The 23,958-nt window shown below is 40.0% G+C and overlaps 1 protein-coding gene across 1 annotated transcript in view; it reads left to right on the top strand.

The window, feature by feature from the left end:
• Positions 1 to 23,958, top strand: part of lekr1 (Leucine-, glutamate- and lysine-rich protein 1) — a 112,398-nt gene that overhangs the window by 49,482 nt on the left and 38,958 nt on the right. The window contains exons 6-7 of the mRNA XM_077194607.1: positions 7,268 to 7,444; positions 13,305 to 13,386. Of these exons, the coding sequence (XP_077050722.1) occupies positions 7,268 to 7,444; positions 13,305 to 13,386 (259 nt within the window). The remainder of the gene's footprint in view (positions 1 to 7,267; positions 7,445 to 13,304; positions 13,387 to 23,958) is intronic.

Here is a 23,958-nt window from a genome sequence, read left to right as displayed (position 1 = left end):
AGGCTTTTATTTTGCTGCCTTCCTCTACCTGTACATTTCAGCATGTACGCATAACACTTGCATTTTTGTAAATGTGCGTATGTTATGCTGTCTGCTTGTGTGTGTCGGTTCAACAGAAAGCACTCCTAGGATGTTATATTTGACTGTTTGTGTGCATGTAGGATCTGCTCAACACAGCAGACAGCTTGTGTGTGTTTGTGTGTGAGAGAGAGAGTGGTTAATGGCCAAACCGATATGGGTGTGGGCGCAACTATGCGCTGCTACCTGTCTGTCTGCTTTCCACGGTCTTGAGACATGAGGGGAAGACAAGATGAGAGCAGAAAGATATATATATATATATATAAGACAGGAGAAACATGACAGAGGAAGGAAATTAGAAAAAGGATGAATATAAAAGTCTTGTGTGTTGTTTTCTGCTGCTGCTAGCTCTGTGCTGAAGTAGGTTCGTTCATACTTAAAGTATAAATAAACTATACAAATTAACCAAGGGCCTGTACCATGAAGCCGGTTTAGGTGGATAGCCTGTATGTTTCAGTTTAGTTTGGGCCAACCCTGGGTTTTAGGCACTATGAAAGTGGTTTGGCTTTTAGCGGTGTTCATCACCATAGTAACTTACGCTCCACGGGCCACGGCTAACCTGGTCCGGGACGGGTGATGTTCCAGGTAATAGGTTGCAAACCAAACTTGGACCAATCAGCTGTGAGCAAAGCCACACGTCTGATAGGATAAAGTCACTCCACCTGTTTCTACTCCAAAATAAAGGTCACTACAAAGCAAATGATTTTTAAAGACACAATTTACTGGCTTTTACTAATGCTTATTTAGAATAAAATTTTTGTATGATTTAGATGTTAATTATGTAATTATTATACCCTTAATCGATTTCACACGTACAATTTTAGCTTATCAATTATTATTACGCACAAGTTTAAATGAATAAATATATAAAGGTATACCTTTATCAACTGTATAAACTAACTTCACAACTTTTACTTGCACTGATATAGCAAGACTTTTTCTTTTAGTTTTCCTATTTCAGAGACAGCTGTTTTTTATCTTGCGGTGTAAATTTGTTTAAATTCTTAATATTTTTCATTCTCGTAATGTTCTGCAGAAGAGAGAAGTGAATCGCAGTTTCACTCTTGTGATTGGCTGTTCTCTCACACTCGTGTGATTGGCTGTTCGCTACTGATGTCACACCTAAAGAGTTGAAAGATAAAGTTGATGATCAGCATCATGGTACCAACAAGGCTTGGTTGAATTGGCTTGGTTTTGTCAACTCTAAACTAATATGGTAACCCTGAATTTGTTCAACCACCAACATGGTACAGGCCCCAGGTTTTGTATTTACCTACAATGAAGTTACCTGTTGGTCAATTACATGACAACCATTTTTTTCTTGATTGAATTATTCAAAAATACGTAAAAAATACATAAAATTCCACTCATAGCTATTAATACATTTCTTGAAAAAGTTTTAGTGTGTTAGTAAAAGTATTTAAGAAAATGGAGCCTGAAACACAATTCTGACACACAGTGGCCCTGTCCCGAACAGAGTGCACACTTTCGTGAGTAAAGCCGCTTTGACTGTCTGGTATAAGTCTGATGCAGATCTCGTCTGATGCAGATCTCGTCTCAGTGCACTTCTTGACAGAAGTTTGCATCACGGGCGCATATGACAAACACCCTACAGTCTTGTACAGTCAGGACACATGCACATGACGGCCATTGTAAGTCCACAAAGAGCGCAATTATACTGTAAAGGGATAGTTCACCTAAAAATGAAAATTCTGTCATCAATTACTCGTCCTCATGTCGTTCCAAACCCGTAGCTTCAGTAAGAGCCAATGAGGTTCATTCTTGTGTTACGCAGCACGTTTGAGCTTTAGCAGGAGCCAATGAGTTTCATTCTCGTGTTACGCAGCACGTTTGAGCTTCAGCAAGAGCCAATGAGGTTCATTCTTGTTACGCAGCACGTTTGAGCTTTAGCAGGAACCATTGGGATTCATTCTTGTGTTACGCAGCACGTTTGAGCTTTAGCAGGAACCAATGAGGTGCATTCTTGTGTTACGCAGCACGTTTGAGCTTTAGCAGGAACCAATGAGGTGCATTCTTGTGTTACGCAGCACGTTTGAGCTTTAGCAGGAACCGATGGGATTCATTCTCGTGTTACACAGCACGTTTGAGCTTCAGCAAGAGCCAATGAGGTTCATTCTTGTGTTACGCAGCACGTTTGAGCTTTAGCAGGAGCCAATGAGTTTCATTCTCTTGTTACGCAGCACGTTTGAGTCAAAAAACAGTTGAGCTTCTCTTTGTTCGCTGATCAATGCCCTTCCTCAAATGTTCAGGTTTCAGAAAGATGCTCACATTTGCCAAGCCTGACGAGCTGCGCTGCAGACTTCTACCCAGCAGTCAAAGCAGCATTACATCACAAAAGTGTGGACTCAGAGGAAGGTTGCGAGGGCTTAGGGGGTCATTTGAGACGGGGCCTGTCTTTATTCTGGATGTTGGGTGTTTTTGTTGGTTTGTCCACCTTTTGCAATTACTAGTGAACATCTAAAGGGATAGTTCACCCAAAAATGAAAGTTATGTCATCAGTTGTGGAAAACAGATCATAGAATTACTCAAAAAAAAAAAAAAAAAACGACATTTCTCAAAATGTCTTCTATTATGTTCCACAGAAGAAATGCATACAGGTTTGGAGCAACATGAGAGTGAGTACATGATAACAGGACTTTCGTTCCTTTATAGATAGGTAAAAAGTTGAATAAATTGATGAGTACTTTACTTTAAAGTGCAGCAAACAAATTATTTTCACTGCTGTTTGTTGCAGGTTCAGCTGATATCTTATCCACACTGCTGCCTGTTGTCTGTAGAGAATAGTGCAACAAGCACCTGATATAAAGCCTCTCAGCGCCTGTGAGGCGCACACAAGCCGTCTGCGGTGTTTGTGCCTCAGCGAATGACCTCAACAAGACTTAACTTGTGCTCGTGCTACACCCGTCATATACTACACCAATGACATTGCAGCAGCTTGATCAATGACCAGATCCGAGACTTTTACATTTGGTCTCAATGTCAGTATACAATAGTTGGTTACGATTGGGTGCTAGATAGCAACTGAAGTAACACTTTCTTAAAGTTACAATAGTAAATGAAATACTTTCATTTTTAAAGTCGATATAGGTTTTATTCAGTAGTCTTTGGAAAGGACTTGCCCCTACAGTTCACACAGCCCAGGAAAACCAAAACGCAAGTTCAGACATTCACGCAGGGCTTTAGATTGCACCCCCTACATATACACACACACACACACACAAAAATGCACTAGTATGCTAAAGAGTTTCATCCAAAGCGTTCATTGAACCCTAACACACGCTGGGTCAGCACTAACAGCTGCTGTTCAGGTGCTTAGTCAGCTGAGACAGACAGGGTGTGTGTGTGTGTGTGTGTGTGTGTGTGTGTGTGTGTGTGTGTGTGTGTGTGTGTGTGTGTGTGTGTGTGTGTGTGTGTGTGTGTGTGTGTGTGTGTGTGTGTGTGTGTGTGTGTGTGTGTGTGTGTGTGTGCCTTTGTTTATATTATATTGCGGGGACCAAATGTCCCCACAAGGATAGTAAAACCTGAGATCACCTACATTGTGTGGACCAGCCAGCAGTCCCCACGAGGGAAATGGTTTAATAAATCTACTAAATTTTGAAAATGTAAAAATGCATAAAGTTGTCTGTGACGGGTAGGATAAGGGTATGGGGATAGAATATACAGTTTGTACAGTATGAAAACCATTATGCCTATGGAGAGTCCCCACAAAGATAGCGAACCAGACGTGTGTGTGTGGGAACTAAATTCAACTGAGTTGATGGTAACACCCCATGACCCGTAGTGCATCAATCAGCAGACAGAGACTCGGCCTTTCTCTCTCTCTCCGCTCGGATCTGTGTGTGTGCGAGCTCTTCAGTGGTCTGGGTTGCTGACATGAATTACTGCGCCCACTGTTGTTGTTAAAAGTTTTCTGGTATTTTCTCACCCATCAGAGAATTTCCTTTGTAGTTGTCTTTTGTTATGCCATGCACAAGCACTTAAAGTTATGAATTTTTACTGTCACTTATCTTACTTTAGATCAGGGCTTCTCAAAGTCTATTCAAAGGTCCAAATCAGAATTTTCATCAATGTCAAAGGTCCGAAACTATGATGGGTGGGGGGGTTGGATGGGGCTTACATGCGCTTCATGAGGCACGCACGCACATTTGCGCACACCCACGTGTGGTCGCTCTCTCCTTCTCTGCTGTGCGCACGCTACACGGTTTGGAGCTCGCGAGCTGTAGATTGCGGGAGATTTGAACTAATTTGCGGGCATCAGGGAGCCGCTATCAATATGCGGGAGACTCCTGGTACTTCTGGGAGACTTGGGATATCTGTGAACGCATACCTCTCTGTCCAATCATCTTTGAAAACTCTATTTTCTTCATCAACTTTTCTTTTCCTGGACAATGACATCCTCCACACCCATTCAGACGCTGACTGCGGTGAAGTGTCGCGTTGCGCCTGATTACGTCAAAAGTCATACGCTCACTGGATGTCATGGCAACTAAATCACGGAGGAAAACTTTAAATATCTCGCCTTCGTTTTAAAGGGATAGTTCACCCAAAAATGAAAATTCTGTCAGTATTTACTCACCCTCATGTTGTTCCAACCCCGTAAAGACCTTCGTTCATCTTCGGAACACGAATTAAAATATTTTTGATGAAATCTGAGAGCTGGATCACTCCTCCATAGGCTTCAAAAGGATTAAAAGTTGCCGGCCTCGACAAGTTATTAAAGACATCGTTAAAATAGTCCGAGTGACTACAGTGACTCAATCTTAAGTTTATCAAGCGACGAGAATACTTTTTGTGCGCAAAAACAAACAAAAATAACGACTTTATTTCAACTATACATTTCCTTCTCTGTGGGCCTCTAGTCAGTAAACTTAGTGTAATAGCGTAGAGCTACGTCACACGTAGGCTCACTATTGGCCGACGCTGGTCATGTGGGTGATGCGTGTGACGTACAACACAGAAGCTTACGCTATTACACTAGTGAACTGACTCGAGACCCACGGAGAAGGACATGGATAGTTGAAATAAAGTCGTTATTTTTGTTTTTTGTGCACAAAAAGTATTCTCGTCGTTTGATAAACTTAAGATTGAGCCACTGCATAGCTGTCAAGCCTCCCGTTTTCCCCGGGTTTCTCACGTATTTTAGCTCTTTTCCCGCTGTCTTCCCGTTTTAGTATTTTCCCTTAAAATATCCCGTGTTTTTACGCTCTGATTGTGTTAAGAACACGCAACTATCTGTGTCTGTGAAGTGGCACTTGGGTTGCTAGACCTCCAGTAAAGCAGGTGGCAGTATACAGACAGACAGTAGCTTAGGCTACTAGAAATTCTCTGCTACTATCGAAGAAGAAGACAGTTGCAGCGGCGGAGAGAAGGGCGGGAGGAAGAGGGAAAAAGAGCCGGGAAGTCTGAACTTCAAGGAGAGTAACGTTAGAGTAGATGAGTGTGATGTGCGATGATGGATCAGGAGGACGCCAACGGCCAAAAACACTGCATTAACCACCAACCAAAACCGAGGACATTATGTCGATATTTGATTAAATGGGAGACCACCTTCCACTACCTGACAAGCAGCCATGTAGGTCCAAATTATACCTACTGCAAAATTTGTCATTGTAATTTTAGTGTTGGTCATGGAGGGAAAAACAACGTTTCGCAGCTCGACAAATCACTGAAACACAAGCGCGCGAGTGAGTCAGCTAACGTTAGGCACACAAAATCTTTATCATCATTCGTGGTGAACCGTATAAGTAACGTTTACTTTGTTCATAAATAAAGAACTTTAAACATATCTATTGGTCTGTCATTCTTTAATATATATTGTGTAGTTATAAACTCTTTAGACAGTTAATGATTAGTGCTTTTTTAAAAAGTTTGTGGGTAAGAATCGTGTAAAAAAAAATCCCTTATTTTGGGGATGGATTCCGGGAAATCTCCCTTATTTTCAATGTTCAATGTTGACAGCTATGAGCCACTGTAGTCTATTTGGACTATTTTAATGATGTCTGTAAAAACTTTTCGGGGCCTGCAAGTTCAATCCCTCAAAATACCTATGGAGGAGTGATCCAGGTCTCAGATTTCATCAAAAATATCTTAATTAGTGTTCCGAAGATGAACGAAGGTTCTTACGGGGTTGGAAAAACATGAGGGAGAATAAATACTGACAGAATTTTCATTTTTGGGTGAACTAACCCTTTAATTTCGGACCATCTCAAAAAATAAACAAATGATTTTAACATGAATTAATCAAACTAGGAAATCCACACTTTTAATCCCTTACACACAATTAGTGCTCTTGAAATACGAAATGGATACGGGTCCGGATTGAATTCCGTCCGGATCCGGACCGGAGTCCGGACTTTGAGAAGTACTGCTTTAGATGAATGGATATGTTATCTGTTATCTGAAATACAGGGGCCCTAAAAAGTATGAGAACACTTTAAAATTACACTCAAAATTACAGTAAAAATTAGACATTGAAATGTTATATCATCAAACATAACTCTTTCTATTGTACTATATAGTAAACTAATGTATTCCTGTGATCAAAGCTGAATTTTTTGACCATTCTTCAGTGTCACACGATCCTTCAGAAATCATTCTAATATGATGATTTAGTGCTTATGGATTATCAATGCTGAAAACAGTTGTGGTGCTTCATGTTCTGGTGCTTCGTAACATTAGAAATGTCCTTAATTTCATTTTTGATCAGTTCAAGGCACCTTTTCTGAATAATAACATTCATTTATTTAATTGTATATTATTTTTTATTTTATATTATATTATATACCTTTGATAGAAATTTAGAAAATAACTGTTTTTTTTTGTCCCATGGTGTGCATGTACAGTACTTCAGCAGTGCCCCAAATATTCTGAAACTACCAGCATCCACTGAAACGGTCTGTTTACTGTGTCATCATACAGTCTGCTTTAGAGGGTGGGAACATGCTGACCGGATTACCCTGCACCTCAATGAACTCATTGTGTTTCCAGCAGGTCAAATTAGTCGACTCTCTGGCATCTTGTTTTTATCATTATGTTTTGCATTTGAATTCATCTCAGGAATACTTGCAGGACACAGCACTTCCACTACAAATGATGACGAACAATTGAAAAAGTTAGTTACACATGACCTGATAAGTCTGACCACTTTCACAAATGCATTTATTTTCAGAGTGTGTTCGTCTGAATCAGGAAGTGGAGTTGTTGCAGGCGGAGCTGATGGAGGTGCATGTGGAACTGTCAGGTTTGAGCTTAAACCTGGATACAGCAAGAGCACAGATGCAGAACCAGGTCCAGTCCCACAAACTACTGCAGAACCAAAACCAAGAAGCCCAGTCTCTTATACAGGGTGTGTAAACTCAGTTTAAAGGTGAAGCGTGTCATTTTAGCGCCATTAAGCCTAGTTCACACTACATGATTTTTAGCCCGATTTGCAAATCGTTGAGCTCGCCGACAGGTCAGGGTGTTATCGTGTGCAATTAGCGGGCGATGAACGCTCGCCAATCTGTTTGTATGAAAGAGCCAACAACGCATCAAAGACCCTCGCAGACGCCTCGCAGACGCGTCGCCGAGCCTAGAAAAATATCTAGCATGCTAGATATCCAGAGCTGTCGCACGACTCAATCTCACTGATGTCATGAGCAACAGCCAATCACAGCAAGGCATGAGTTGAGGTCACCGGGTAAAACTATATGATATATATGATTTTTATATGATATGCAGATCCATTCTTTCGCCCATACTCTCTTATTTTTTCTTTTTTTGCATTTTTTTCTCAGAGCAAATCATCGCGCAAACAGTTTGCAGCACTAGTTTCTGTCTGACGTCCATATTCGCGTGTTGTGTTGTTTCTTCGCTGTGTATTGGCGCGCGTGCTGTTTCGAGTCAAGATAGACATTAGACAGACAGATTTGTAGACAAGATAGAATCGTTGGGTGACAGAGTTGTTGTCAACTCGTGTAGTGCGTTACCTCCTGTTGCGGATCAATCACGCTGTGTCGTGTGGTGTGAACAGCTCAACAACTTGAACACTCCTGATTTCTCAGAGAGCAAGTCATGTAGTGTGAACCGCACAGTTCAGCCCGACGTTTTAAAATCATGTAGTGTGAACTAGGCTTGAGTGGCACCAAACAGAATTGCAATTATAATAATACATTTAATATGCTTGAGAGGTTGCACTTTCATTCTCTCTGTTTTCTCCATGTTTGTCTGTTTGCCATCCTTGTACATCTGGTGTGTGAGTGTGTGTGTGTGTGTGTTTGTTGGACAGGTGTTTTAACCCCCCTGCTTGTTTCTTTATGGAGCCAGTATCCAGACATGCTTGTGGTGTGTTTCACTAGCTTTTTCAGTTCTTGTGAGTGTGTTTGTGTGGTGTTGAGCGTGTGTTTGTGTTAGACAGGTGTTTAAACCCCCCGGCTTGTTTCTTTATGGAGCCTCTGAAACTCTCAGTGGTGCAGTTAACACTTTTGAAATGTTTCCCTTGTCAATAAGCCAACGGCCCCTAACCTCCATGACACAGCTTAAAGTTTAGAGAAAGAAACTTCACAAATCATTAACAAATTCAGTTGTTTCTTCTAGACAGAAATGAGAATAAATTGAGACTTCTGTGTAAAGTTAAAGATTTTTCTCCAGAGAAAAAGACTGCAATAATCTCTCTTTCTCTAAAGTTTTGGAATAGATGATACAACACTTTATAAGGTTTTATATAAGGCATTATGCATGCATTAAAAATACCATTATACATGCAGGCTTCATCTGGCGTTATAATGCCTTGTACTCTTATAAGTTATAACCACAAATTGTTAAGTATTATAATGTATAATGTAACTATTTTATTTATTTCATATGATATAACATATTATAAAGTTGTTTATAAGTCATTATAAATGTTATAATGAGATAAGAATACCCTTATAATGCTTCATGGAGAAAGTGTAACCATCTTGGTAACATTATAAATGTCTTTACTGTCACTTTTGAATAATTGAATGTGGCCTTCCTTGCTAAAAAAAAATAATAATTTATTTTTCTAATTAATCATACTGACCTCAAAGTTTTAAATGGTACTCTATATATAGGCTATATATATAAATTCTTTCCTAGCCAAATGATCTGAGCTGTGCCATTCACATTCATTTTCAAGCTCTATACTCGTATTGAATGCCAAAATGTGTCTCTTTTCTGTTTTTTCCTTCTTTTTTTCCATAAGAATTTTAAGGACACTTCGGAGAAAAAATGAATACCTAAATGAAATGCGCCGAAGAACTCCATTAAGTCTCCTGAACTATGAAAGAGCATAACAATTGTCTTCTGAGAAGTACATATTGTCCTAGAATCATTATTGGAGCAGATAGATTTTTCCGTCCCATGCGAGACAAAAGAAAGATAAAAAGGAACAAAACAAAGATTAGATGGTATACCTTGATCTCGCCCGGTCATGTTACGGTGACCAGAGACCAATTATCTGAGGAGAAGCCCCCCCCATCCCACTCTTTTACCACATCGAGAAGATGTCACGCTGACACGGGCAACACAGTAGAGAGCACTTTCACCAGAAAAAGCACGACGTCACCGTAACCGGTCTCCGCTTCTCAGAGCCAGCCAGACAGCCAATTCACCAACAAACACACAGAACAAAACCCCACATTTTTCCTCAGAATAAAAGCCCTCTGGATCGAGTGTGTAGCGAATCGATGCCTTTATTCAGTTCTGGAATATATCCTGTTGTGATTTAGCAGATCACAATCAGTTCAGAACAGAATGACCGCTTCCTCTGGCCTGTGGTTTCAGGTGTTTATGGCCTGGCCCTCAGTTCCTTTAGATACAAACACGTTTATTTCCTGTAATTTACTGTGGTTTTACACACCCTTTTCTCTATCTCTCCTTCTGAAGCTGCTGTTTTCACAGGGATGACGCAACAACCTAATTATTGTCTCTTCATTCGCTAAAGACAATGCTGTAGTGCTTTTCCTCAGGAGATGTGCTTCAGAATTAGACCAGCATCTAACTAATAATTCCTCCCTGTATCTCTGAAGTCTCGCAGCCTCTCTGGGGTATTTTTGTCCTGTGCTTTATGATGCTAATCATTAGGAGAGGAGGAGGAGAGGTCAGAACGACTCGCTCTGGTCGCTGGCAGTAAAGGGCAGCATCTCATTCAAACACTGCAGGACTCCTGACTGCGGTTACATGTGTGAACGTGTGTTGTTACATTGACACCTTTGCAAATGTCAATAATTCTTCATGCAAATTGGTTCATCTTATCTCTTGTGTGTCTTGTCTAATTTGTTTTCAGTTCATATAGGCACCTGAAAAGAGCCGTTTATCCATGCATTATAAATAACCTTTGACAGTCATATAACCTCAACTCTGCATAGCATTAAGAAAATCATAATAATAGTATAAAATAAATAGATTTGTTACCTCAAGCTATTATCACTTTCAGTCATATGTAATATATTTGACTTAAATAGAATATAGTATATTTGACAAACCATGTAGTTAATGTTAGATTTTTTTTGTCACAATCTGTGATGCACTTGAGTTGGTATTCGATTTATTCTGCCTGTAATGAATTCAGTGCAATTCAGTGTGGTTAAAAATCATATTTGTATTAAAAATCATACATTTATATCATTTTAATGACATTTATTTTAAAGAAAGATAGCATGAACAAGCAAAATTACCACCTTCTTTACCAGTGGATCTTTACAGTCATTTTGATCTGGATTTTAAAAGTTATTTTAATTCTAATTGATACAATAATCATTCAGACCATTTTGTGAACCGGTTTGACCAATTTATTGAAAAATAACCACCACAAAAGAAAAGTCACTATGGCTTGCAAGCAATGTTTCATATTCCCACCTTTTCAGACCAGTTCATTTCCATGATTTTTGACCTTTCCATATGGATAAGGATTTTTTTTTAATTCAGTTATTTTAATCCAGATCAATTTGATAATCATTCAGGTAATTTTTTTGCAACAATTTTGATAGAATAGCCTCAAAAGAACAATTCGCTCCCAAATCTATCTACAAACTTGCAAGCAAGTTTAACTCCACATAAGCTCTATATGAACAATAGCTGGTGAAATATGTACAAAAACATATACATTCACAATAGAAATGTCCATGATTTTTAAGCTCTTTCCAGGTTTCCATGAGTCATGGAAGGTTTTTGCCCACGTCATTCTTCATACAGCCACTTAAAATCACCTTGAGGCCAGGAGGATAAAAGTAATTGCGAACATGACTAAAAGTGGCATTCATTCTGAGAAAAGCTCTAACATCATTTGTTTGTAGACGCCTCTTGGTTCTGTTATCTAATTAAAGCAATACCATGTAACTCTTGCTCTCGGGCTCCCCCTACAGTTGGGAAACAGTATTGTCTTCTACTACGGTCGTAAAATCTGTCATGGTTACACCAGGGGTTACACGTGCATTTGTTGACAAGCCGATACCGTCTTGAGTTCTCGCGAGTTCTCAAGTCTTGGGCAGACTGCCAGCGTTGCGAGTGAAATGTCTTCATCCCAGGTACATTGGCATATATTTCAGCATGTCATATGAATACAATTTGATGGGTTTTATTTTTTTCAAACGCCAAAAGGTCGCGTAGCTCACGTTTACAAGCCAGCGTCATTATAGTATCCTATTGGCTACTGTTTTACATAATGGATATGCTAATTCAATTCAATGTTTGTGTGGTAGGTAATAGCCATATATCGTCAATATTATAATATCAAGCTACCATAGACGAATCTGCAAATTTGAAAAATCGATTCGCATTATAGCCTGAGGCAAGACACTTTCACCAGAAAAATAAATACACAAACATGACTATCGGCCTGCAGACATTAGGATAGTTATCCTGAAAGATTATTTTGTCCGTCTAATCATGTATTATTTACTTGCAAGAATGAAGCCCCTACCAAACTTGTACACGCCGTTTAGACATAGGCTTACTCATGATTTTTCTTTTTGTCCTAAAAAAAGGGGCTACATCATAATACACTACTCAAACGTCTGCATCGGTCGGGCACCCCTCCTCCTCCTCCTCCTCCAGCTCACACCAGCGAGCGAACGCTGGACTAATATTGATCTTCGTCCGGCCTTTTATTTTGTCACCCTCCCTTTTTCTCTTTCTAGTCTCCTCCGACAAAACCTTTGCCTTCTTCGTTTTAGATGCTGCTTTGGCCATGACAACAACATACAGACGGCAATCGAACGCTAGTTGGGCTCTCACGTCAGAATGTGAGGAAGTGGGGGGTGGGGGGGAAGTGAGGTATGCCGTAAAGCAGTGGAATTTTGTAGTTCTTTTTGTGCTCGGGTTACTACCCGAACCCCGAAGTTAAGTAGTGCCAGTAAAAGAGATACAGACACTGTCAGGCTATGGTAGACGTGTCATTCAACCTATTGTAAGTCGATGTACCATTTCTCATGTCTTAGAAATATATTATGAAGGTTGAAAAACTACATAGTGTTGCTTCAAATGACATAAATTTGAAGTGTAGCTTGGTCACTTTAAATACTAATGCTGTCATCAAACAAAACAAGCTAAAGATTGGCTTGTATGGCCATATTTTGTGACTTCGATGTCAGTGACTCCAGTAGCACAGCTCTAAATCTGTGGCTAGTCTGACTCCTACGCTTTTCTGTCATCCTTCCTCCCTCTTGTCTTTTAAAATGTCTCCTGTTTCAAACCCTTGGCCGTTTGTCCTCTGTCAGGATAATGGGAGCGGGTCCGACTCCTGAATGCTGCATCGGATGTCAGCGAGCTGAGATGATGAATGAGAATGCTTTAACCGGCCCGTGTTTGGGTGTAGAGTTTACCCTCAATCATGGCTTCTGCCAACCGATAGGCTCCAGATTATGCTTCAGTGCTTCATGAGAAATACAAAGCAGTGAGAGAGAGAGGAAAAAGCGAATTACGTTTATTGGCAAGGGAGGAAGCGGATGAATGAGGAAAGAAAACCAGATGAACATTTATAGCAAGTGACAAAAGACAGTGAGACAAAAATCTGTTTGTAACTTTTGCCAACAGTAGATGTTGAGCCAAGTTGGATTTATTATCGTGAACATTTCTGTGTTGCACGAGTTTCCTGAAGCATTCCTTAGTCACCTGATCAACACTGTTAAGCCTGTTAAGGGCACATAGTGTCATGTTATTGATGTTTTACAGGGTACATCAAGGATTTTTTTTTGTTTTTACAGGCCTGAAGGAGGAGGTGAAGACTCTGAAAATAGATCTCCAGAACAGCATGCATGAAAAAGAGCATGGAAAGAAACTCCTAGAGTAAGTTATTTTTTAATAGTCTATACTTTCAGTGCATATTCAAATTAAAACATGGTACGGTTTTGTATATATATATATATATATATATATATATATATATATATATATATATATATATATATATATATATATATAATTTATTATATTTTATTAAATTTATACTGTTTTTTAATGTTTTTCAAAGAAGTCTCTTTTGCTCACATATTTATTTGACTAAAAATACAGTAAATTCTGTAATATTGTGAAATATTACAATTTAAAATATCTGTTTTCTATTTGTATATATTTTAAAATGTAATTTATTCCTGTGATCAAAGCTGAATTTCAGCATCATCACTAGTCACATGATCCTTCAGAAATCATTCTAATATGATGATTTGATCTTTTGTAACATTGTAAATGTCTTTACTGTAACTTTTGATTAATTTAATGCATCCTTTCTGAACAAAAGTATGGATCTCTGAATATATATATATATATATATAATTGTACTGACCCCAAACTTTTAAAAAATGAACAAATTACCTGGTTTTATTCCATTATCATATCATTAGTCAGATTATCAAATATGATTAAAGGACCGTTCACACTAAGATCTATAACTATAAAGATAGCTACATTAGCATCACACCAGCGGACGATATCGTTCTGTTTATTCTAAGTGTGCTGCAGTGTTGTGGCTTTAAATGCTCGAGCTCTTTGAACCAGAATCTATTCTGATTCGCTGTCACTGTTTTTAATCATTCATCAGCTTGAAAAAATCGTTCTGAAAGTGATTCCAATGATATTGTTTCTCTGTGCCGTTATTGTTATAGTTGTGTTGTGGATTTGTGGTTTTAGTTGTGGTTATATTTAGTTTTTTTTTTTTTAGAACTATATCTTTATCGTTTTCATTATAGTTATCGTTTTCATTATAGTTACAGTTTTCATTATAGTTAGCGTTTTCATTATAGTTATAGTTTTCATGATAGTTATCGTTTTCATTATAGTTATTTTCCTTGGTGTGAACAGACCTTTAATCAACCTGACTTAAACAGTCATCGGATACCAAAAAGGACATTTTTATTTTTAGAGTGCCTGCTGCACACGTGATGCCTTAAAATGCTGACTAGGTAGGCAGCTCACTAGGTTTTGTAACACAGCTTTAGACTGTAACAGTATTCATGATACGCACACACGCATAAATGCTAATGTTATTTCAGAGGTTGACACACATTAGGTGGAGTACTCTTAACAAGTGTTTCATCCAGATTTACCCAGAATTCAGTGTTCTACTCTTCATACACACTACATATAAACATCTCTGCATGTGCAGCTTCCATTACAGCTCAATATAACAGCATTATCTATAAAACACCCCTTCCTCCGCTTTGGATACAAGCGTCAGCTAAATGAATAAATGTAAATGTCCTCACCTCGAGAATGATTTAATGTGTGAGGAAGAGGAAAGAGCAGTATTTTATGATTGCTCAGTTGGGTAACAGCCATACATCTTCCTCCCGGTCTGAGAGAAGCCGTTTTGTATTATATTTGCATACCAATGCACTGGCGTTCACACCAAACAAGAATATTTATTTAACCAAAGAGATGTGGATGTCTTCCTTGGAATATGTGATGTATCTCCTCATGAAGGGAGTTTATTTTTTTAAATTTTTCACTGGAGGTGCAAAAGGAGCGAAGACTTGCGAGCTCTGTGACCTGGCAGCGCTTGAGGAAGAGTGTCAGGTGTTGCTTCACACTCCTTCCTCGGGTTCGTCTCATTACACACACTGACTCAACGTTGGCTCATAGTTCTTTTATAATCTATCCCAACTTCTGTTTTTCTGGCTGCTTTTCCCCCTTTGTAAGTGAAGGAGCCTCGCGGTCTGTGTGTGTGTGGATGAGCTGTCAGAACGCTCTGTGGCAGGACAGTGTGTGTGATGTGACAGTGGGAGAGCTGGTGTCGCTGTCAGGGTCGTTCTGGCTTTGACAGCTGTGTGTGTGTGTCGCGTGCTGGTTTTTCCTGCAGTCTGCGCTAATGTAGTTTGGAAGGTTGATAAACAGATCTGATAAAATGAACGCTAAAGTTCAAAAGTTTTGGGTCAGTATGTTTTAAAAAAAAGAAAGAAATTAATACCTTTATTTTGCATGGATGCATTAAATTGATCACAGTAAAGACATTTATAATGTTACAAAATATTTCTATTTTAAATAAATGCTGTTCTTTTGAACTTTCTATTCATCAAAGAATCCTGAAAACAAAAATGAATCAGATTCCACAACTAATTAATAATTGTGTGGGTGTGTCGGTATGCATGTCAGAGTGTGTGTGTGTGTGTGTAATGTTTAAGAGAGATACATTATACTGTACTGCAAAACAGTGAGGCTATGTTAGCATCTAAATGAAAAATTTCGGTAGTACGATCAAAAAATCGTACTGAAAGCTCATTTTTTGAGATATTAATCTTAAGCTTGGATGCTGTAGTCTTCTGCAGAACATAAAAGTCAAATTTTTTTGTCCATAAAATGGAAGTAATTAGGATCCAATGTTGCTTTGGACAAATTGACAAAAACAATTCTTCAAAAAAAATGTCCCAAAGAAGAAAGAAAGTTATGCATGTATGGAACGATGTGAGGGTGAGGAAATGATCGAGCAATCTCTTTAACCTAATTTAAGTTATTCAAGCAAACAAGCCAAGAATAACACCTGAATTATTCATCCTTCTTAGTAAAGACACTCCAATGATTTGTTTTTTTTCACGAAAGAACTTTAGACCTCATGAATTAGATTGCGTTCAGCAAATGCTGGAACAGCATGACGTGTTTGTGTGTGTGTGTGTGTAGCATGACGTGTGTGTGTGTGTGTGTGTGTGTGTGTGTGTGTGTGTGTGTGTGTGTGCTTTGAAATCTCCATATCAGGGAAGAAAGAGCACTGTTTGTATACAGCATGTGTTCCCATGACAACTATGCAACCTCTAACCCTATTTCACACATATCACACATCTGCCGAGCTGGTTTGTTTCCCTGGCTACGATGATACATGTCAGAAATAGTTAGGGGCTATTTAAAATACTCATGGAGTGACAGACCACCAATGTGATTAACCTGCGGGGAGAGAGAATGGAAAAGAGCAAGACTGAAAGCGATAAAGAGGATGAAAACGTTTGTAAATGAGCTTGACCTCCGCCCGGTGAGATATGAAGTGATAAACACTATAAGCTAAGAAATGTGAATATGCAAAACATTTCACTGGACGCTCTTAACTGATGAACTGAACTCCGTTACCTGGAGTTTAGATATCACACCCTGTTATATTTCAGCAGAAAAACATGATACCTGGTCTTGCATATCTCACAACGCTTCAGTAGTCGTGAGTGTAGCGCCTCAGGGATGAAGCGTGTGTGTGTGTGTGTGTGTGTGAACATCATAACACAGAAATAGACACTCAGATTCCACCTCCATTTGTTACACATTAATAAACCTCAAAGAGTGCCAACCAGCCATTATTATAGGAGACAAAGGAAGAGAATGATATGGAGAGAACATGTTATTATATCATTGTTCCAATCTTGTATACCTTTTGCTTGAATTTTTTTTTTCATTTTGTATTTATGTGGACTGGAATGAGCACTCTTGGCAATAAAAACTCATTCTGATTCAACTCTACTGAATATTTTGGGCCCTGTAGTTAATTATTCAAATTAAATGTATTGTAATGTACCAAGTTAGAAGGTTCCATTTATGATTTATAGCATTAGCTGATTTGAGTTTCTTTCATATGTGAGCAAAATAAAACTGAAATATACCCAAATCATGAATCAGACTAAATCAGTAAATCTGTGTCAATTCTCAGCCATTGTTTTGAGAGGTGCTTAGATGTGGCTAGTTTCCCTTCTTCAAAGTTTCTGCTTTTGTTTTGCCCTTTTCCCAGTGACTCAGGAATAGCACACCTAATAATTTGAGGGATAAGTCATATCTTTATTGTTTTGTGCCAAAGTTCAGTGCTTATGGTTAGGGGTTTAATCAAACACCTTAAGTATGAGTGTAACGAAGTTAAAAGGCTCATGGAAGATCGAGGTGGGAACAAACTTTTAATCATAAAATAAACAAACTACAAAACTAGTAAATGAGTAGACCCTCACAGATGACTGCCGCACAAACATAAACGCAACACAACTTAGGCCCTGTCCACACCAACACCGGTATTTTCCAAACCGCAGCTCTTTCTATGCTGTTTGGCTGTGCGTCCACACGCAAACGCAGTATCCGCTCACTGAAACCAAATTTTTTTGAAAACTGCCAGGTTTTCAGTAACTCCGGTTGCAGTGTCGTCGTGTAGACGGTGCAACCGGAGATTTTGGCGCTGTTATCTCCTTTGTTTGATGTCAGATTGTGAGCCGCTATCTCCTTTGTTTACATGAGGCGAGTCTGTGAAATGGCGGACGTAGCCAAAATATTTCTGCTAATAACTGTGCTAACAAGGCTTATAACATGTATACAGATACATGCACAGTTCTCCCATTATATTGCGCAACAGAGGAGTCAGGATGCAATACCACGCAGGACACTGCTTATGACAACATGTTGTTAGTCTACCAGAACCGGGAATAAACTTTTTTTCAGGCTTCTGATTGGCCAACATGGCTTTAAAGTCCAGCCAAAAATGAACCTAGGGGTACATAACACATGGGTACCGAGTCAACCGTTCTCTGGGATGCGTTTTCATGATAATCGAATGTACCCAGTTTTAACGTTAGTTTTAGTTTAACCACAGATTAGCTTATAACGCTTATAATGTATGGGGCATTGAATAAGTAAAAATAAAAATCGCTAGTTAATACCATTAACACGGCTCAAAATAGCCCCACACTAACACTGTAGCGCAAACTGAAGCATTGAGAACTTTGTAAGTGTACAGACAGTTTAACAAGAAGATACTTTATAAAGACAGTTCACTTTGCGTATACAAGCAGGAGCCATCTTTGGAAAACAGTCTCGACCAGTCGAACCATGAACGCCGTGCTACGTGAGCTGAACTGTGACAGTCGACCAGCACGTAGCACGGCGTTCATGGTTCGACTGGTCGAGAAACTAACGTCAAAACTGGGTACATTCGATTGTCATGAAAACGCATCCCAGAGAACGGCCGACTCGGTACCCATGTGTTCTTTACCCCAGGTTCATTTTTGGCTGGAATTGTCCTTTAAGGTTAGGGTTATATCGACACTTGTTGGTTTGACATGCTCTTGACAGTGCTTCATAGCGTGTTTTTGTGTTTTCATGTGAGTAGGGATTTCTTTAAACCGTGCTTGTGTGGACACGATTTTGTTTTAAACGAAGGAGGAAAATCTCCCTCCGTGAACTCGAGACCGGTGTGGGACGCAGACGACACTCATTTGCAATTGCTCCGTTCCCACGGCTCTCGGCGCCACCCTGCTTTCCACGATGAGCTAAAGTCACTCAGATCATTTATTTCTATCAAATCTGATTCATTCTTTAGGAGAGGCAGACTTCTAGTGAGCATGTGAGAGTTACAGATTGCGTTCTTGTTTTCAGGTCCATTTGACCTGACATCTGCCATGTTTTCATCCAAACGGAGACATCCATCTTTAACATGTTAATCCCATAATCACTTTTTCTTTTTCTCTCTCTCCCCTTTCCTCTCCCCCTCACTCTTATCTCTAGTGTCACAGAGATCCAGGGGAAATAAAAGGTTATCTTAACCCGCTGTCAGATAGCAGTGTGTCACAGAGCTCAGCGAAACCTTCAGGCAACCATAACAAACAAAGAAAGAAAGGTCTTCACCAAACCTCCATAAGACTCGGTAATCATCCATCACGCTCTGCTCAGCTGGGAGACACCGACTCCCCAGTTTCTCCCCAGACTGGTGTTGAGGGAGCCAATGGAGTAGTTCGGGGAGTGTTGGTGTGAGAGGGTGAAAAATATTTGTGAGTTGGGCTGATGGGGGGATTCAGAAGGCTTAACAGTTGACAGACGACCCCCGCAGGGAATCTGTGCCGTGCCGGCCTTGAGAAAGAATTGAAGAAACTAGAGAACAAGGGAATGAGACAGAGAGCGAGAGACTGATTGTTATTCGACTTAGCAATGCAGGGATTTCTCTGCTATGTTGTGCTTAACATCAGGCCCCAGGAGCAAGAAAAGAAGAAAGAGGAGAGGAGAGTTTCCCGTTTATTAGCAGCCGGGCTCAGACATGCGAGGTCTGTGCTTGTGTCCTGATCGACAGGAAGGGCAGTCTGAGAGCCAGAGGGAGAATTTGTCCTTAGTGTGAAGTTATCTGGGTTGAGTGGGTCAGATTTTACCTTCACTGCTGGAACGAGGGATGCACCGATATTACAATTCAAGCTAGTTCTGATAAGCCATGCAATAATTATTTTCATGTTATATCCGATAACCAGTAAATAGCCAAGTATACTATTTAAAAAGATTTTTTTTTCACAAGAGTAAATTACATTTTTTAAATTACATTTTCAAATTACTACTTTTCTCTATTTACTGATATGACAAGACACGCTAGCGAGTGACGTATGTACAGAATTTCCTGTTAGTTCTAGGGGTTATTATATTATATTATATTATATTATATTATATTATATTATATTATATTATATTATATTATATTATATTATATTATATTATATTATATTATATTATATTATATTAGCAAGATCAATGGCAAGTCCATTGCATTTTATAATAAGTTATATTATTGTTTTTATAATATAATTGATGGCAAGTCCTGACCATGAAAGAAGAACAAGAATGTGTGTTTACATGTACATATGCAGCAAATGTTTAGATGATGCATGACACAATTGCTTGACTAGCATGCAGAATTTGAGAACGTCATGGTAAATTAATGAGTCAAAGCAATGACAGAGTGATAGACACACATGTAAACACTGTCTGGCACGCATTAAATGAGAGCACGCTCATGCACACACAGGCATATAATAGCCCCCTGTTAGCATATTAATAGTCTCGCTTAGCCAGACTTTTGACTGGATGAAGTTTGGACCACTTTGCAGATTATTGTATAATAATTGTATCAAATATGAAGAGGCCGTCTATCTGACGTGTTTCGTTATGGGTAAACCTGAATAATAAGGATCCATGTATTACAGTTTTTTTACAGTTGCTAGGACACATTTCTCAATACTTAGGTCACTTTTTCAAAACTCTTCACACAGTTCTCCAAACCAACTTTCAGCTCGGCACAGCAGTTCATTTCACTTTCAAAATGCACTAAAACTACCATATAACTTCATACATGTCTCAAATCAACATATTCTTCCATCACACTAGCAAAGGTTGACAGACAACAAACACACTTTGTCACCCACAAAACAATGACCTAAAAAACACTAACAACAGGTAGCATTATACAATGTTTTCTTCTGTAAAACAAGCACACCTCGCTACTGTTTAGAATTCACTGCAATATATTTTACTGGAATGAATCCGACATGATGCAGTATGCTTCAATATATTTTATGTCTTTTTTTTGTTTTTTGCACAGACTTATTACAAAATACAAGAATTTGTACACACCGTTCACCGATACAGATACAATAGGAATCAGCTGTGGTTGGTCCAATTGTTTTTATAGCATTTCATTTTTAGATTCGAAATATATTTCACTACAATATTACTGTAGAAATGTAGCAAATTGCTGTCATATTCAGGTTTGTATTATGTTATTGTTTTGAACATAAGTTTAACAGTTTTGAAAACAGTATGTAAGCATGTGCAAATTGGCCTGTAAGTACACAGAGTTTTGGTGGTTGTTGTGTCGAAGTGAGAAAATAATTAATGTAATTTGAAAGATGTAGTCATTGAATGCATTTTGTGCCAAAGCAATGATAAATGATCCACAGTTTATCCCACATATACTTCTGTTGTGGTCACTGTGTGAAGAGTTTTGAAAAAGTGACCTAAGTATTGAGAAATGTTTCCTAGCGACTGTAAAAAACGGTAACATTAGTTATCATTAATTAAGATTAATAAATGCTGTAGAAGTATTGCACAATGTTAGTTTCAACATTTGCTTTTATGTTCACATTTGTTAGTGCACTTTGACCCAACATTAATGAACAATTGCATTTGATAAACTAGCACTGACAAAGAATAATAAATGCAGTAAGAAATATATTGGTCATTAGTTTGTTAGCTAATCCATTAATGTTAAAGAGGTCATGACATGGAGTTTTTTTTAATCATTCTAAAATGTTCCTTGAGGTTCACTTATAATGTTGATAAAATTTTCTGCACAAAAAAAAAAAAATATGTGAGAAAACGTCTCAGGTTACGTATGTAACCCTGGTTCCCTGATAGGGAACGAGACGCTGCGTTTGAGACGCGGTGGGAACGCTCTGCGTGATTACGTCATGAAGCACGTGTAAAATCAGTCCAATGGAAGCCCACTACGACATAGGTGACGTCATAGACCAGGAAACTATAAAGCAGCCCTGAAATCAGACCGCGACAGCTTCTGAAAAACCTGAAGCAAGTCGATCAGGGCATGCAGGAAGTATGGCAGGCAAACGCAGCGTCTCGTTCCCTATCAGGGAACCAGGGTTACATACGTAACCTGAGACGTTCCCTTTCAAGGGAACTCGAGCTGCGTTTGAGACGCGGTGGGAACCCCATACCCACTACGCCATAGTGACAAATGCCCGTTCTGTGTGAAGTCCTGCGCACACTAAGAAGCAAGCAACCTCGCCTCAGGAGTGGAGAGGTCAAGGTCATAAAACCTGACAAATGTAAGCGGAGAGTACCATCCTGCCGCATTACACACGTCAAGAAGGGAAACTCCCGAAATTAAGGCCATAGAGGCCGCCATACTCCGAGTAGAATGGGCCCGCACAGCCATAGGTGAAGGCTGTCCGGCCGCATGAAGGAGCAACCGACAGAGCATGTAAATCACCCATTCTCTTGATAGACGAAATAGCAAGGAGAAATATAGTCTTTAGAGTGAGGAATTTTTCTGAAACCTCCTCGATGGGCTCGAAGGAAGCCAAGGCCAGACCCTCAAGTACAATGGCCAAATCCCAAGCCGGTGCTCTAGATTGCAGTGCAGGCCTGAGCCTCAATGTACCACGGAGAAAACAAATAATAAGAGGATCTCTCCCAAGAGAAGAAGCCCCGAGAGGGGTGATAAGCAGATATAGCCGCGGAGGTGGAGGGAGATAATCCAGCAGAGAAACAGTCTTGTAGGAAATCGAGAACTGTACCAACCGGGCAGTTAACAAGATTTAAAAAACGTTCTCCACGCCATGTAGAGAACAGTTTTCATTTCAATGTACATAGTTTTCTCGTGGACGGAGCTCCGGATTGAACGACGGTCTCAACGACCTCAGTTGCGAGACCGGATTCTATGAGCTGGGCCCCCTCAGAGGCCAAGCCCACCGTTTCCACAACTCCGTTTAACCCTTTTCTATTATGTGCAGGACCCATAGAGAAATATTTGGCAGAAGTTCTGATAAGGGAACCAGTCTTTCGAGACTGGCCTCTGGATTTGATTGAACAATCATTTCGGTGCCCTGAAGCGGCGAACCGGCAGGGAACAACCGAACTGGCAGTGCTGCGACCCTCCTCAGAGAGTCGCACCCCAGCAGAACTCCCGGGAGCATTGATATCGGGGGGAATGTGTACAGGTGCAGCCTCGGCCACACCTGCACCATAGCGTCCAGTCCGAGAGGAGCTGGATATGTGAGGGAAAACCATAGCGGACAATGGGTTGTATCGTCCAAAGATCTCCCATAGGAGCTCCACCACCTCGGGGTGAAGTCTCCATTCCCCGGGCCTCAGCCCCTGCCTCAACAGGATATCTGCTATGATATACGAGATCGTCAGTGTGTTGTCCGGACCCTCCGCCGAGCGACCACTCATGATCACTCCCGACTTGTGAGGGAAGCATCCGTCGATAGCATTATGCGTCGACAAGAAACCCCCAACACTGGGCCTGGGCGAGGAACCAAGGTTCTTCCACATGACCGAGGCACGTAGGCATAGCCGCGTGACCTTGCTCATGCGAAAACGGAGAAAAAACCCTTGGTCCTGAGCCACCACTGCAGGGGTCTCATGTACAGAAGGCCAAAAGTAATTACGTTGGACGCAGCTGCCATGAGACCCACAGTCTGAAACTGTTTCACAGTGAGTGACTGGCCTAGATAAACCCATATTACACCTAGAAAAGGGGTCCTCTGAGCTGGGAGGATCACACTCTTCTTGGCGTTGAGTGGCAAGCCCAACATCTTTAAATGAGACAGAACGACATCGATGCCGAACTGCCATATGCTCAAATTAAGCTAGGATCAACCAATCGTCGATATAATATAATACGCGAATGCCCTGGAGTCTCAAAGGAGCCAGAGCTGCATCCACACATTTTGTAAAGGTGCGGGGTGATAAACCTAGGCCAAATGGAAGAACCCGATACTGGTATGCTTCGCCCCCGTTTTTAAAGCGAACCTCAGGAACCTCCTGTGATGAGGATGGATAGATACATGGAAGTACGCGTCCTTCAAGTCTATTGTGACAAACCAGTCCTCGGACTGAATCTGTGATACAATC

This window comes from Siphateles boraxobius, unplaced genomic scaffold (assembly GCF_051911475.1).
Source record: "Siphateles boraxobius isolate OS27281-9 unplaced genomic scaffold, OSU_SipBor_1 32, whole genome shotgun sequence".
NCBI lineage: Eukaryota > Metazoa > Chordata > Actinopteri > Cypriniformes > Leuciscidae > Siphateles > Siphateles boraxobius.
Note: the sequence above shows the minus strand (reverse complement) of the source record. Positions and strands in the feature narration are given on the sequence as shown.